Source organism: Triticum dicoccoides, chromosome 3B, assembly GCF_002162155.2.
Source record: "Triticum dicoccoides isolate Atlit2015 ecotype Zavitan chromosome 3B, WEW_v2.0, whole genome shotgun sequence".
Lineage (NCBI taxonomy): Eukaryota > Viridiplantae > Streptophyta > Magnoliopsida > Poales > Poaceae > Triticum > Triticum dicoccoides.
In genome coordinates this window covers 577,857,262-577,874,949 of record NC_041385.1, presented here as the reverse complement: position 1 = coordinate 577,874,949, position 17,688 = coordinate 577,857,262, and the positions used below count along the sequence as shown (strand labels likewise).

General features: G+C 44.6%; 1 protein-coding gene across 1 annotated transcript; it reads left to right on the top strand.

Moving 5' to 3' along the window:
• The first annotated feature begins 13,600 nt into the window (after positions 1–13,600).
• LOC119277195 (ultraviolet-B receptor UVR8-like) lies at positions 13,601–17,682 on the top strand. Its single transcript, XM_037558438.1, has 8 exons — positions 13,601–14,123; positions 14,924–15,079; positions 15,250–15,408; positions 16,134–16,295; positions 16,370–16,501; positions 16,581–16,694; positions 17,242–17,340; positions 17,431–17,682. The coding sequence occupies exons 1-8, from the start codon at positions 13,898–13,900 to the stop codon at positions 17,604–17,606; spliced, it is 1,224 nt and encodes a 407-aa protein (XP_037414335.1). The 5' UTR covers positions 13,601–13,897; the 3' UTR covers positions 17,607–17,682.
• The last annotated feature ends 6 nt before the right edge of the window (positions 17,683–17,688 follow it).

Below are 17,688 nucleotides of genomic sequence, written 5' to 3'. Positions count from 1 at the left end.
ATTACTTCAGGAACTGGCTCGGGAAGAGTCCAATTATTTTCATTAGTCAACATAATATTCAATAGTATTTCAGCTTCGTCGACTGTTCTTTCCTTGAAAACACAACCAGCACAACTATCCAAGTGGTCCTTGGAAGCATCGGTTAGTCCATTATAAAAGATATCAAGTATTTCATTTTTCTTAAGATGATGATCAGGCCAAGCATAAAGCAACCGAAGAAGCCTCCCCCAAGCTTGTGGGAGACTCTCTTCTTTGATTTGCACAAAATTATATATTTCCCGCAAGGCAGTTGTTTCTTATGAGCAGGGAAATATTTAGCAGAGAAGTAATAAATCATATCCTGGGGACTACGCACACAACCAGGAGCAAGAGAATTATACCAAGTCTTAGCATCACCCTTTAATGAGAACGGAAATATCTTAAGGATATATAAATAGCGAGACTTCTCATCATGAGTAAATAGAGTGGCTATATCATTCAACTTGGTAAGTGCCACAACAGTTTCAGATTCAAGGCCATAAAAAGGATCAGATTCAACTAAAGTAATAATATCAGGATCAACAGAGAATTCATAATCCTTATCAGTAACACAGATAGGTGAAGTAGCAAAAGTAGGATTGGGTTTCATTCTAGCATTAAGAGACTGCTGCTTCCATTTAGCTAATAATTTCTTAAGATCAGAGCTATCATTGCAAGCAAGAATTTCCATAGCAGCTTTTTCATTCATAACATAACCCTTAGGAACAACAGGTAAAACATAATCATTGGGGGAACGTTCATCATCACTATCATAAATAGCATCTTTAATATTTTCATTCCCCCTAACTCTAGCAAGTTGTTCATCAAGAAATTCACCTAATGGCAAGTAGTATCACGCACAGAAGTAGTTTCATCATGCATAGCAGAAGTGGCATCATCAATAACATGCGACATATCAGAATTCATAGCAGTAGCAGGTTTAGGTGTCGCAAGCCTACTAATAACAGAAGGAGAATCTAGTGCAGAGCTAGATGGCAGTTCCTTACCTCCCCTCGTAGTTGAGGGAAAAATCTTGGTCTTAGCGTCTTTCAAGTTCTTCATAGTGATCAACAGATATAAATCCCAAGTGACTCAGAGAATAGAGCTATGCTCCCCGGCAACGGCGCCAGAAATTAGTCTTGATAACCCACAAGTGTAGGGGATCGCAACAGCTTTCGAGGGTGAAGTACAACCCAAATTTATTGATTCGACACAATGGGAGCCAAAGAATATTCTTGAGTATTAGAAGTTGAGTTGTCAATTCAACCACACCTGGATAACTTAGTATCTGCAGCAAAGTATTTAGTAGCAAGAGTGGTATGATAGTAATGGTAACAGTAGCAACAGAAAAGATAAATGTTTTTGGGTTTTTGTAGTAGTTGTAACAGTAGCAACAGAAAAGTAAATAAGCAAAGACCAATATGTGAAAAGCTCGTAGGCAATGGATCAGTGATGAATGATTATGCTGGATGCGATTCCTCATGCAATAGTTATTGTTGGAAATATGCCCTAGAGGCAATAATAAAAGCATTATTATTATATTTCCTTGTTCATGATAATTGTCTTTATTCATGCTATAATTGTGTTATCCGGAAATCGTAATACATGTGTGAATAACAGACACCAACGTGTCCCTAGTGAGCCTCTAGTTGACTAGCTCGTTGATCAACAGATAGTCATGGTTTCCTGACTATGGACACTGGATGTCATTGATAACGAGATCACATCATTAGGAGAATGATGTGATGGACGAGACCCAATCCTAAACATAGCACAAGATCGTGTAGTTCGTTTGCTAGAGTTTTGCAATGTCAAAGTATCTTTTCCTTAGACCATGAGATCGTGTAACTCCCGGATACTGTAGGAGTGCTTTGGGTATGCCAAACGTCACAACGTAACTGGGTGACTATAAAGGTAGACTACGGGTATCTCCGAAAGTGTCTGTTGGGTGACATGGATCAAGACTGGGATTTGTCACTCCGTATGACGGAGAGGTATCACTGGGCCCACTCGGTAATGCATCATCATAATGAGCTCAGAGTGACCAAGTGTCTGGTCACGGGATCATGCATTACGGTACGAGTAAAGTGACTTGCCGGTAACGAGATTGAATGAGGTATTGGGATACCGACGATCGAATCTCGGGCAAGTAACATATCGATGGACAAAGGGAATAGCGTACGGGGTTGATAGAATCCTCGACATCGTGGTTCATCCGATGAGATCATCGTGGAGCATGTGGGAGCCAACATGGGTATCCAGATCCCGCTGTTGTTTATTGACCGGAGAGTCGTCTCGGTCATGTCTGCTTGTCTCCCGAACCCGTAGGGTCTACACACTTAAGGTTCGGTTACGCTAGGGTTGTAGGGATATGTATATGCAGTAACCCGAATGTTGTTCGGAGTCCCGGATGAGATCCCGGACGTCACGAGGAGTTCCGGAATGGTCCGGAGGTAAAGATTTATATATGGGAAGTCCTGTTTCGGGCATCGGGACAAGTTTCGGGGTTATCGGTATTGTACCGGGACCACCGGAGGGGTCCCGGGGGCCCACCGGGTGGGGCCACCCATCCCCGGGGGCCACATGGGCTGTAGGGGGTGCGCCTTGGCCTGCTTGGGCCAAGGGCACCAGCCCCACAAGGCCCATGCGCCTAGGGTTTCCAAGGGGGAGGAGTCCTACTAGTGGAAGGCACCTCCTAGGTGCCTTGGGGGGGAGGGAAACCCCCCTAGGCCGCCGCACCCCCTAGGAGATTGGATCTCCTAGGGCCGGCCACCCCCCTTGGCACCCCTATATATAGTGGGGGAGAGGAGGGACTTCATACCTTGAGTCCTTGGCCTTTGTTTTCTGCAACGTTCCCCAACAGTGGCATCATGAGCTAGGTCTATGCGTAGTTCTTCTTGCGCGAGTAGAACACAATTTGTTGTGGGCGTAGATTTGTCAACTTTCTTGCTGTTACTAGTCCTTTCTTGCTTCAGCGGTATTGTGGGATGAAGCGGCCCGGACCAACCTTACACGTACGCTTACGTGAGACCGGTTCCACCGACTAACATGCACTAGTTGCATAAGGTGGCTGGCGGGTGTCTGTCTCTCCTACTTTAGTTGGAGCGGAATCGATGAACAGGGTCCTTATGAAGGGTAAATAGAAGTTGACAAATCATGTTGTGGCTTTAACGTAGGTAAGAAAACGTTCTTGCTAGAACCCTAATTCAGCCACGTAAAAAAAAAAAACTTGCAACAACAATTAGAGGACGTCTAACTTGTTTTTGCAGCAAGTGGTTTGTGATATGATATGGCCAAAGTTGTGATGAATGATGAATGATCTATATGTGATGTATGAGATGTTCATGCTATTGTAATAGGATTCACGACTTGCATGTCGATGAGTATGACAACCGGCAGGAGCCATAGGAGTTGTCTTTATTCTTTTAATGACCTGCGTGTCATCGAGAAACGCCATGTAAATTACTTTACTTTATTGCTAAACGCGTTAGCCATAGTAGTAGAAGTAATAGTTGGCGAGCAACTTCATGGAGACACGATGATGGAGATCATGATGATGGAGATCATGGTGTCAAGCCGGTGACAAGATGATCATGGAGCCCCAAGATGGAGATCAAAGGAGCTGTGTGATATTGGCCATATCATGTCACGTTTATTATTTGATTGCATGTGATGTTTATCATATTTTGCATCTTGTTTACTTAGAACGACGGTAGTAAATAAGATGATCCCTCACAATAATTTCAAGAAGTGTTCCCCCTAACTGTGCACCGTTGCGACAGTTCGCTGTTTCAAAACACCACGTGATGATCGGGTGTTTTATTCAGACGTTCACATACAACGGGTGTAAGACAGATTTACACATGCAAACACTTAGGTTGACTTGACGAGCCTAGCATGTACAGACATGGCCTCGGAACACAGAAGACCGAAAGGTCGAGCATGAGTCGTATAGAAGATACGATCAACATGAAGATGTTCACCGATGTTGACTAGTCCGTCTCACGTGATGATCGGACACGGTCTAGTTTAACTCGGATCATGTAATACTTAGATGACTAGAGGGATGTCTAATCTAAGTGGGAGTTCACTAATAATTTGATTAGTTGAACTTAATTATCATGAACTTAGTCTAAAATCTTTGCAATATGTCTTGTAGATCAAATGGCCAACGTAGTCCTCAACTTCAACGCGTTCCTAGAGAAAACTAAGCTGAAAGACGATGGCAGCAATTATACGGACTGGGTCCGGAACCTGAGGATCATCCTCATAGCTACCAAGAAAGATTATGTCCTACAAGCACCGCTTGGTGACGCACCCGTTCTCCCTGCAGAACAAGATGTTATGAACGCTTGGCAGGCACGTTTCGATGACTACTCCCTCGTTCAGTGCGGCATGCTTTACAGCCTAGAGCCGGGGCTCCAAAAGCGTTTTGAGAGACATGGAGCATATGAGATGTTCGAAGAGCTGAAAATGGTTTTCCAAGCTCATGCCCGGGTCGAGAGATATGAAGTCTCCGACAAATTCTTCAGCTGTAAGATGGAGGAAAACAGTTCTGTCAGTGAGCACATACTCACTATGTCTGGGTTGCATAACCGCTTGACTCAGCTAGGAGTTAATCTCCCGGATGATGCGGTCATTGACAGAATCCTCCAGTCGCTTCCACCAAGCTACAAGAGCTTTGTGATGAACTTCAATATGCAGGGGATGGAAAAGACCATTCCTGAAGTATTTGCTATGCTGAAATCAGCGGAGGTAGAAGTCAGGAAAGAACATCAAGTGTTGATGGTCAATAAAACCACTAAGTTCAAGAAAGGCAAGGGTAAAAAGAACTTCAAGAAGGACGGCAAGGGGGTTGCCGCGCCCGGCAAGCAAGCTGCCGGGAAGAAGCCAAAGAATGGACGCAAGCCCGAGACTGAGTGCTTTTATTGCAAGGGAAGCGGTCACTGGAAGCGGAACTGCCCTAAGTACTTAGCGGATAAGAAGGCCGGCAAAACCAAAGGGGCTGCGGAATAAGCGGAAACTGGCAAAGGACGAGGTGACGATGCGCGTCGGGAATGGTTCCAAGGTCAATGTGATCGCCGTCGGCACGCTACCTCTGCATCTCCCTTCGGGATTAGTTTTAAACCTTAATAATTGTTATTTAGTGCCAGCTTTGAGCATGAACATTGTATCGGGATCTCGTTTAATTCGAGATGGCTACTCTTTTAAATCTGAGAATAATGGTTGTTCCATTTTTATGAGAGATATGTTTTATGGTCATGCTCCTATGGTGAATGGTTTATTCCTTATGAATCTCGAACGTGATGCTACACATGTTCATAATGTGAGTACCAAAAGAAGTAAAGTTGATAATGATAGTCCCACATACTTGTGGCACTGCCGCCTTGGTCACATAGGTGTCAAACGCATGAAGAAGCTCCATGCTGATGGACTTTTAGAGTCTCTTGATTATGAATCATTTGACACGTGCGAACCATGCCTTATGGGTAAAATGACCAAGACTCCGTTCTCAGGAACAATGGAGCGAGCAACCGACTTATTGGAAATCATACATACCGATGTGTGCGGTCCAATGAGTGTTGAGGCTCGTGGTGGCTATCGTTATGTTCTCACCCTCACTGATGATTTAAGTAGGTATGGGTATATCTACTTAATGAAACACAAGTCTGAAACCTTTGAAAAGTTCAAGGAATTTCAGAGTGAGGTTGAAAATCAACGTGACAGGAAAATCAAGTTTCTACGATCAGATCGTGGAGGAGAATACTTGAGTCACGAGTTTGGGGCACACTTAAGAAAATGTGGAATAGTTTCACAACTCACGCCGCCTGGAACACCTCAGCGTAATGGTGTGTCCGAACGTCGTAATCGCACTCTGTTAGATATGGTGCGATCTATGATGTCTCTTACCGATTTACCGCTTTCTTTTTGGGGCTATGCTTTAGAGACTGTCGCATTCACTTTAAATAGGGCTCCGTCGAAATCCGTTGAGACGACACCGTATGAATTATGGTTTGGGAAGAAACCTAAGCTGTCGTTTCTAAAAGTTTGGGGATGCAATGCTTATGTCAAGAAACTTCAACCTGAAAAGCTCGAACCCAAATCGGAAAAATGCGTCTTCATAGGGTACCCAAAAGAAACTATTGGGTACACCTTCTACCTCAGATCCGAAGGCAAGATCTTTGTTGCCAAGAATGGGTCCTTTCTGGAGAAAGAGTTTCTCTCGAAAGAAGTAAGTGGGAGGAAAGTAGAGCTTGATGAAGTATTGCCTCTTGAACCGGAAAATGGCGCAACTCAAGAAAATGTTCCTGAGGTGCCAGCACCGACTAGAGAGGAAGTTAATGATAATGATCAAGATACTTCTGATCAAGCTCCTACTGAAATTCGAAGGTCCACAAGGACACGTTCCGCACCAGAGTGGTACGGCAACCCTGTCTTGGAAATCATGTTGTTAGACAACGGTGAACCTTCGAACTATGAAGAAGCGATGGCGGGCCCGGATTTCGACAAATGGCTAGAAGCCATGAAATCCGAGATAGGATCCATGTATGAAAACGAAGTATGGACTTTGACTGACTTGCCCGTTGAACGGCGAGCCATAGAAAATAAATGGATCTTTAAGAAGAAGACAGACGCGGATGGTAATGTGACCATCTATAAAGCTCGGCTTGTCGCTAAGGGTTATCGACAAGTTCAAGGGGTTGACAACGATGAGACTTTCTCACCGGTAGCGAAGCTGAAGTCCGTCCGAATCATGTTAGCAACTGCCGCATTCTATGATTACGAAATATGGCAAATGGACGTCAAAACGGCATTCCTTAATGGTTTCCTTAAGGAAGAATTGTATATGATGCAGCCGGAAGGTTTTGTCGATCCTAAGAATGCTGACAAAGTGTGCAAGCTCCAACGCTCGATTTATGGGCTGGTGCAAGCATCTCGGAGTTGGAACATTCGCTTTGATGAGATGATCAAAGCGTTTGGGTTTACACAGACTTATGGAGAAGCCTGCGTTTACAAGAAAGTGAGTGGGAGCTCTGTAGCATTTCTCATATTATATGTAGATGACATACTTTTGATGGGAAATGATATAGAACTCTTGGACAGCATCAAGGCCTACTTGAATAAAAGTTTTTCAATGAAGGACCTTGGAGAAGCTGCTTATATATTAGGCATCAAAATCTATAGAGATAGATCGAGACGCCTCATAAGTCTTTCACAAAGCACATACCTTGATAAGATATTGAAGAAGTTCAATATGGATCAATCCAAGAAGGGGTTCTTGCCTGTGTTGCAAGGTATGAAATTGAGCTCAGCTCAATGTCCGACCACGGCAGAAGATATAGAAGAGATGAGCGTCATCCCCTATGCCTCAGCCATAGGTTCTATTATGTATGCCATGCTGTGTACTAGACCTGATGTAAACCTTGCCGTAAGTTTGGTAGGAAGGTACCAAAGTAATCCCGGCAAGGAACACTGGACAGCGGTCAAGAATATCCTGAAGTACCTGAAAAGGACTAAGGAAATGTTTCTCGTTTATGGAGGTGACGAAGAGCTCGTCGTAAAGGGTTACGTCGACGCTAGCTTCGACACAGATCTGGATGACTCTAAGTCACAAACCGGATACGTGTATATTTTGAATGGTGGGGCAGTAAGCTGGTGCAGTTGCAAGCAAAGCATCGTGGCGGGATCTACATGTGAAGCGGAGTACATGGCAGCCTCGGAGGCAGCACATGAAGCAATATGGGTGAAGGAGTTCATCACCGACCTAGGAGTCATACCCAATGCGTCGGGGCCGATCAAGCTCTTCTGTGACAACACTGGAGCTATTGCACTTGCTAAGGAGCCCAGGTTTCACAAGAAGACAAGGCACATCAAGCGTTGTTTCAACTCCATTCGTGAAAATGTTCAAGATGGAGACATAGAGATTTGTAAAGTACATACGGACCTGAATGTAGCAGATCCGTTGACTAAACCTCTCCCTAGAGCGAAACATGATCAACACCAGAATTCCATGGGTGTTCGATTCATCACAATGTAACTAGATTATTGACTCTAGTGCAAGTGGGAGACTGTTGGAAATATGCCCTAGAGGCAATAATAAAAGCATTATTATTATATTTCCTTGTTCATGATAATTGTCTTTATTCATGCTATAATTGTGTTATCCGGAAATCGTAATACATGTGTGAATAACAGACACCAACGTGTCCCTAGTGAGCCTCTAGTTGACTAGCTCGTTGATCAACAGATAGTCATGGTTTCCTGACTATGGACACTGGATGTCATTGATAACGAGATCACATCATTAGGAGAATGATGTGATGGACGAGACCCAATCCTAAACATAGCACAAGATCGTGTAGTTCGTTTGCTAGAGTTTTGCAATGTCAAAGTATCTTTTCCTTAGACCATGAGATCGTGTAACTCCCGGATACTGTAGGAGTGCTTTGGGTATGCCAAACGTCACAACGTAACTGGGTGACTATAAAGGTAGACTACGGGTATCTCCGAAAGTGTCTGTTGGGTGACATGGATCAAGACTGGGATTTGTCACTCCGTATGACGGAGAGGTATCACTGGGCCCACTCGGTAATGCATCATCATAATGAGCTCAGAGTGACCAAGTGTCTGGTCACGGGATCATGCATTACGGTACGAGTAAAGTGACTTGCCGGTAACGAGATTGAACGAGGTATTGGGATACCGACGATCGAATCTCGGGCAAGTAACATATCGATGGACAAAGGGAATAGCGTACGGGATTGATAGAATCCTCGACATCGTGGTTCATCCGATGAGATCATCGTGGAGCATGTGGGAGCCAACATGGGTATCCAGATCCCGCTGTTGGTTATTGACCGGAGAGTCGTCTCGGTCATGTCTGCTTGTCTCCCGAACCCGTAGGGTCTACACACTTAAGGTTCGGTTACGCTAGGGTTGTAGGGATATGTATATGCAGTAACCCGAATGTTGTTCGGAGTCCCGGATGAGATCCCGGACGTCACGAGGAGTTCCGGAATGGTCCGGAGGTAAAGATTTATATATGGGAAGTCATGTTTCGGGCATCGGGACAAGTTTCGGGGTTATCGGTATTGTACCGGGACCACCGGAGGGGTCCCGGGGGCCCACCGGGTGGGGCCACCCATCCCCGGGGGCCACATGGGCTGTAGGGGGTGCGCCTTGGCCTGCTTGGGCCAAGGGCACCAGCCCCACAAGGCCCATGCGCCTAGGGTTTCCAAGGGGGAGGAGTCCTACTAGTGGAAGGCACCTCCTAGGTGCCTTGGGGGGGAGGGAAACCCCCCTAGGCCGCCGCACCCCCTAGGAGATTGGATCTCCTAGGGCCGGCCACCCCCCTTGGCACCCCTATATATAGTGGGGGAGAGGAGGGACTTCATACCTTGAGTCCTTGGCCTTTGGTTGCCTCCTTCTCCCTCCCCAACACCTCCTCTAACTCCATAGCGCTTAGCGAAGCTCTGTCGGAGTACTGCAGCTCCATCAACACCACGCCGTCGTGCTGCTGCTGGTGCCATCTCCCTCAACCTCTCCTCCCTCCCTTGCTGGATCAAGAAGGAGGAGACGTGGCTGTTCCGTACGTGTGTTGAACGCGGAGGTGCCGTCCGTTCGGTGCTAGGATCTCCGGTGATTCGAATCACGTCGTGTTCGACTACATCATCCCCGTTCTTTGAACGCTTCCGCTCGCGATCTACAAAGGTATGTAGATGCATCTAATCACTCGTTGCCAGATGAACTCCTAGATGATCTTGGTGAAACGAGTAGGAAAATTTTTGTTTTCTGCAACGTTCCCCAACAGTTATAACATAGGGTGATATAGAACTAGCTCCAATTCATCAATGTAATGTAGGCATGTATTCCGTAAATAGTCATACGTGCTTATGGAAAAGAACTTGCATGACATCTTTTGTCCTACCCTCCCATGGCAGCAGGGTCCTAGTGGAAACTAAGGGATATTAAGGCCTCCTTTTAATAGAGAACCGGACCAAAGCATTAACACGTAGTGAATACATGAACTCCTCAAACTATGGTCATCACCGAGAAGTATCCCGATTATTGTCACTTCGGGGTTGTCGGATCATAACACATAATAGGTGACTATAGACTTGCAAGATAGGATCAAGAACACACATACATTCATGAAAACATAATAGGTTCAGATCTGAAATCATGGCACTCGGGCCCTAGTGACAAGCATTAAGCATAGCAAAGTCATAGCAACATCAATCTCAGAACATAGTGGATACTAGGGATCAAACCCTAACAAAACTAACTTGATTACATGGTAAATCTCATCCAACCCATCACCGTCCAGCAAGCCTACGATGGAATTACTCACGCACGGCGGTGAGCATCATGAAATTGGTGATGGAGGATGGTTGATGATGACGACGGCGACGAATCCCCCTCTCCGGAGCCCCGAACGGACTCCAGATCAGCCCTCCCGAGAGAGATTAGGGCTTGGCGGTGGCTCCGTGTCGTGAAACGCGATGAAACTTTCTCCTTGTTTTTTTTCTCCCCGAGACGGTATATATGGAGTTGGAGTTGAGGTCGGAGGAGGTCCGGGGGGCCCACGAGATTGGAGGGCGCGCCCCTAGGGGGCGCCCCCTGTCTCGTGGACAGCCCGTGGGCCCCCTGACCTTGATTCTTTCGCCAAAAATTCTTATTAAATCTGAAAAGTGCCTCCGTGGATTTCCAGGACATTCCGAGAACTTTTCTTTTCTACACATAAAACAACATCATGGCAGTTCTGCTGAAAACATCTTCAGTCCGGGTTAGTTTCATTCAAATCATGCAAGTTAGAGTCCAAAACAAGGGCAAAAGTGTTTGGAAAAGTAGATATGTTGGAGACGTATCACACCTATATGAGTCTGATTGTTAAATGTCGCAATCTATGAGAGTAGGGTTCTCTCTAGTAAACTCATGAAAGGTCTCGGAGTATGACGCATAACCTCCACCCGCGGGGAAGACCCACGGTAGCCACGTACCGGTCAAGGCTTTATGTGAAGCTAGATTCGCAGAAAACTTGCAGTTCAAGGCCCAGTCCACTGTTCAAGTTGCTTACTAGTGTAGCATAGAGTTCTAGGTGGAAGTTCAACTTAACAGTCTCCACTGCAGCACCGGTATATAAAACAGTGTTTTGGAACCAAAGGCAATTTTTGTGTGCCTCTGGGATCTAGTGGGGGATTGCTGGAATTTTTGTCTATTTGGGCCTAGCCCAATAGCAGTTTCAGAAATTCCTAATAAATCCTAAAGGCCCACGCAGCCCATTCATGCAAGGCAAGAGGTGGAACTAAAGTTTAGTCCCACATTGCTAGTTTAGAGGGAGTTGGACCTCTTTATAAGGGAGGCTCTTTCCCCACTTGTATGAGCATGAGAATAAGAGGGACATCCACGCGCTCCTCCTCCTCCGCCCGCCACGCCACGCCTCGTCACGACGCGCCGCGCCGCGGGTTGCGGGAATGAGCCGAGCCGATGTTAAATTTTTGCCACGCATGACGGATATACGAAAGGTCACGCGGGAGCTGAAACGTTTTTTGTAGTGGAATCCGAATGGGGTGCCTCTTCGGCAGAAGTCCGTTTGCTTTGTCTCCCTCTCTTCGTTTCACCTCCCGTCGCTGCCCTCTCGCCTCCTTCTCTTGCGCCTATAAAAGGGAGGTCGCTCCTCTCAGAGAGATGCACCAGAACTTCTCCTTCCTCTCGCCACTGGTTCCAATCTCTGAGTTGCTGCTGTCTTCCTCATCCCGGCTTGTGGCGTGCACCGCGAGTTGGGACAGTAGGCCTCCGAAACCGCACCTCTTTGAGTCCTGTACGGTAGAAGTGTGATAAGGTTTTTGGGGAGTGCTCTGCGCGACTACTGACTTCTTCGTCACGGATGCCCCGGACTCCAACGACTACTTCCCCGACGACGACTACTTCCCCGACGTCAACAACCTCCTCGACGACATGGAGGACACCGACCCCGAGTCCAGTGCCTCTACTCCGGCTGCTGTCTAGTACATGTTCTTATTTTTCCTGTTAGAGGTCATGCCACAGTTTCTTGTTCTAGTGTTTGCCCTACACATGTTAGGATCTACCTCGTATATGCATCTTGATCTACTGTCTGCTCGAGAGATGATCGGTTCTAGCTCATATATGCAGATGTTATTTACCTTCACTTTGTCAAATCGCATGACTTGTTTTATCACTGCTATATACTAGTCATGCTTTATCCAGTATTTTTGTTAATAAAATTATTTGGTAAATTGCTCATATTTCCAACATGTACTACTATCGCTTATCATTAATAAGTTGGAGGATTTTTCGAAGAACAAAACGAAACAACTCCTCTATGCATAATATTTTAGTTGATTCTAAGCAAAAAATTATTACGTGAAGGCAAGGTTTAAATTCTTAATACCGAAGAAATCAATATTTTTCATTTTGTGTGACACCCAAATGTAAATACTCCCTCCATTTTTATATACAAGGCCACTATCAAAATTACAGTTTGCATGTATTAAGGCCACTAACACTAATCAAGATAACATTAATGATGTTTACCTCGTAGAAGCAAAGGAGGACATTAATTATCCCTTGCATGCATGCGGGGGTGAGAAGGTTGGCTTGCATGTGCCTCATTAATCAACCAAAAAGGAGTGAGAGCATTGACTTATTGTGCGTGAGAGCGAAAAATACACATTAATTAACACGGCAAACAAAGAGACAAACTGACTTGCAACATTGGGATAAGTAGGCATTAACTTTTGCCTTGGTACCTGTAATATGGGTTTATGGCCTTGTATACAAAAATGGAGGGAGTATTTGGTTTGAGATATCATACTCCCTCATATCCATATTACTTGTCGCTGGTTTAGTATAAAGTTAAATACAAGGTTAGGGTTTAGGGTTTACTTCTCACTGGTTTAATACAATTTTGTAATAAAGCAACGACAAGTAATATTGATCGGAAGGAGTAGTAAAATTCAAGTTTTGTTTTAATTGGTTTGGAATCTAATAGCCAAATGCTTGTTTGTTGGTTCAGTACACAAATGTATTGTTATTCTCTCTTTGAGAGAAAAATAGAGATAAGGATCAAACTAGAAATATAATCACCGTAAGAAACAAAGAATATATTAAATATTAGCCAAATGCTTGTTTCTTGGTTCAGTACACATATTGTAATTCCTCATTGCAGAAAATAGATATATTATATTTGATCAAATAGTAATATATACACCCTGATAAGTGAAAAGAAAACACATCGAAATCTCCCAGGGACCGATCGCCGTCTTCATGGTCATCATCAAACAAATGAAACACCATTGTACAACCCTAGTAAAATCTCCAAGCAGAATAAATTACAACTCCATTAGATAGATCGATGTTTCCCCGCACCCACACACGGGCAAAGTCGGTGGAGAAGGGGGCAATGGTTTACAGGGAGGAGGGACGGCAACAGCGTGCACCTAGAAAATCTAAACAAAATCATTTCTGATACCAAACAATCCGTGCCGTTGTGCATTTCTCTATTATTTTTTTAAATACAGTACAAATGCAGACACTCACATACACACGTATATACTCATCTTAATGTATCCGCATCCTACCAACCCCTTTGAGGAACTGAGCCGACGAGTCTAATCTTTTGCTCTTTTCACAATCTTCAATTCCTCCCCTAAAAGAAAGTATACAATTTGCTCGGAAAGATAAGAGAGGATTAAAGCTACCTACAAAATTTGCAATAAAAAAAATGCCTCTGTTGTGGGAAAGATACATCGATTACCTTCTTCTTCACCCCGCGTGAAATCCTGGCCATTCGCTTCCCGATCGGACGGTGTAGTCTCAGTAATTCGATCGAGACCACGGGTCAATCGAGCCGACACAGATGACCTCTCTTCCTCAGGGCGCCATGGAGAAGGCGGCGGCGGCGGCGGCTGAAGAGGAGCCGGAGGAAGCGTGGGCGTGGACCTGGGGCGCGGGCACGGACGGGCAGCTGGGGAACGGCGGCTTCCAGGACCACCATCTCCCGCAGCCGCTCCTCCTCCCGCCTCGCTGCCGCGGCCGCGTTTCCTTCGTCGCCGGCGGCGGCGCCCACGCCATCGCCCTCACAAGTACGTCCCGTCTTCGTCCAGATACCCCACCTCAGGAGGACCTTTCTCGATAGGATTTGGCCAGGCGAGCTTGCACGTCTTCGTGGTCCTCGACGTCTAATGATTGCACGGCTCTCACATGGGTAGAAGCTGAACATGCTTGGATACTTAGAATGTGACGAATTTGTGCACGACAATGGGTTTTGGTAACCATAGCATCACAGTTTCAGAGAGTTCGAATAGTATCGCAGGCTTTCCTTCTTTTACACTCAGCTACTTGCCTGCTTCTAGGTCCCTGTGTCCTGTGACTCTTGTCTGGAGTCTGGACATCCCCATCTCGTTCCTTTGAGCTGGATTTGCATATACATATTCATTGTGTACTTGTATGATAGACACGCTGTTCGGTAGGAATAGAGTTCTACCGCACAGTTTTAGAATTGTCTCCTGGTCCAGCTTGGTAATGCAAGAGAGGATCTTGTAACCAGTTTCGTACAGTGATTCACCATTGTATCGTTCAGTGACTAAGCTGCTCTTCAGTTCAGGTCCGCTTTCCATCTTGGCGAGTAGGAACGATCAAAGCATTTTGACACGCTGATCTCTCCCTGGGCATTTTAACTGTAAACGTACTTTGTTTGTTGAAGATTATCTGTTTACTTGGAGTTGGAGGCAACTGTATCTTGATTGATGCCTTGCTGTGCCATTTTTATCAGCGTCTAAAGAAACTTGTCTATGCATCAGAGGCCATTTTCCCCTCATTGATGCCTGAGTCTGACTAGACCAATATGGGTTGGTTTTCTGAAAATCTTTACTCTACATTTCAGGTGATGGTGAAGTATTTACTTGGGGCAGAGGTACCCATGGTCAGCTTGGCCATGGGAACATAGAGAACATCCCTCATCCAAAGTCCGTTAAGTTCTTTGAAAACTATACGGTAACCTGTGTGTCTACTGGATGGAACCATTCTGGATTTGCTACAGGTCTCCAAATTCTGAAACCATTCATTTACGTTTTACTTCCATTTTGGCTTCACGTTTCATGCCAAACCGTTTCTTATTTTGTTTTGCTCTTGAGCTATTGTCCTATTTTGTTTGAAAAGTGAATTGTCACTGATGAGCTTTGCTGTGATGTTTCTAGTTGTTATTTTCAGATTCTGGACAACTCTTCATGTGTGGAGATGGCTCATTTGGACAGCTTGGCACTGGTGACAATCAGTCAAGGAACTTGCCATTTGAAGTGCCATACTTTACCACAAAGCATGTTGAGAAGCTTGCATTTGGGATGCGCCATTCTCTTGTCCTATTGAAAGGTAGGTAAAATTGTGAGTTTGTGACAGACTGTTATAGTACACATTAATATATATAAGAAACTGCTTGTTCATGAAACAACACAAATTTACTCTTGTACTCCCTCCGTTCCAAATTAATTGACCTTCATTTGTCTAGATACGGATGTATCTAGACACTAAACAAGTATAGATACATTCGTATCTAGACAAATGAAAGTTAAGTAATTTGGAACGGAGGGAGTAGTACTTTTCCATAACAACTTAATCAGTAATCTTTCTAGTCCCTGGCAACACCTAAGATCTATAGTGACTCATTTATGCCTTCCCTAAGGTTCTGACATCCGCAAGGGAATACAATCAATATTCCAGTATTCTGTTTCTTTATGGGGAAAACAGGGCAGCAACTTGCTGAAAATTATGAAAAGCAAAAAATCTGTAAATGAAGCTACTAAACAACAACAAAGCCTTTCAGTCCCAAACAAGTTGGGGTAGGCTAGAGTTGAAACCCATAAGATCTCAAAACCAAGTCATGGTTCTGGCACATGGATAGCTATTTCTTCATGATGAAGAGGGAAAAAGGTTAGATCATCATGATTGTAGGGTCTTTTCACCAGACAGCTGGAAATTTATTGACTGTACCATTTCTCCTTTATAACAGACTTCTTTCTTCTAGATAAATGACACATTAATCAAATTTGGCCCATGTGCATTATGAGTAAATGACGCATTAAGCTTATTTCTTCCAGATAATTCCGTTTATGGATTTGGCTCAGCAAGGCGGGGACAAGTTGGCAAATCTGCTTCCAAAAATCAAAAGTTTTATAGTATTCCTAGATTAATTGATGGTTTTCCAAACTGCAAAATAGTGAATTTATATGCCAATGGAGATCATAGTGCTGCATTGGATGGTAAGCATTGGAAACCTGCAGTTACTAACTCCTATTTGATACTTGGCCTAATAATTTCCCTTTCAATGTAACAGAATCTGGCCAGTTGTACATCTGGGGAAGAGCATTAGTTGGTGAACATGATGATGACCAACCTCGGGTGGCATTTCCCTCTTTGAGTATTTCTCAAGTGGCATTAGGATGGCATCATGCACTAGTCTTATCCAGTACGTAGTTGTTTCATATTAATTGAACTAGGTTTTCCAGAAGCTTTCTCAGAAGGTTGACATTTTTTATTTATCTCAGGAGGTGAATTGTACATCATTGGTGCTTACCGCCATCAGAAGCGTGACCCTACTTTGTCAGAAAATGCAGTAGCGCAGCAACTGAATCTTACCACAGCAAGCAGTACACATCATGGTACTCCTCGCAACATTTGATATGCTACATCATATTTGAATTTTGGAACAGAGACATGTATCTTGTACATTCGTCTGGTAAATACTGTCAAGCAGTTGAGCATCCTTCGAAACCAGAATATGCCAACCGTTTGCACAAAATGGTACCTTCAGATGGGAAGTCAAATCTGTATGACTGCGACAACTTGTCTGCACCCCATGTTAAGAATGCATTCTCTTCTGTATTTAAAAGAATGAGAAAAAAGACAATCATAGATTCACAGCATATGAACTTGTGAAAATTCATGAGAAAATATGACTGGTGTGAACTGTACAAAAATGTTGTGCAGATATAGTAGTGCACACTGCATGAACAGATGATGAGAAAATACTATCATTATGTATGTCATATAGTAGATAGTAGCTCACACTATATGCCGTCAATACACGCCCCAGCCTATTCTATATCCGTTTAACTTTCCTATATTAGATTCATATCTGTTCCATCTGATGCCCAACGTTGCATTTGCACCTCCCTCACCGTCTGAAAGCATGTGTGTGCTGTGCAGAATCATCTTCAGTGTCAAATTTAGCGAAGGTGCCCTCTATTCATGTACAGCAGGTGACCCAGATAGCAGCCGGCACTGAACATTCAGCTTTGGTCACAGGTAAAAGGTCATTTATCCCAGAGTCTAAAAATGAATAAGACGAGCAGCGGCCGGGCTGGGCTAACTGCTGTTCTTTGCATGTTTTCTCAGACAGCGGAGCATTGTTCACCTGGGGCTGGGGAGAGCATGGACAACTAGGCTTGGGAGATACTTGTGATCAGGTGGTTCCTCGGAGAGTAAATCTAGGCGACGAGGGCTCACGTTCTTCTGCTTCGCTCTGCGTGTACTGTGGGAGCGGGTTTACCGCCGCCGTGAGCCTGGCTTAGTGGCAGATTAGTTAGTTACTGTTGTACTGTACCACTTCATCATGTTTCCACAGTATGTGAGAAAGGTGAACACTCCCACAGT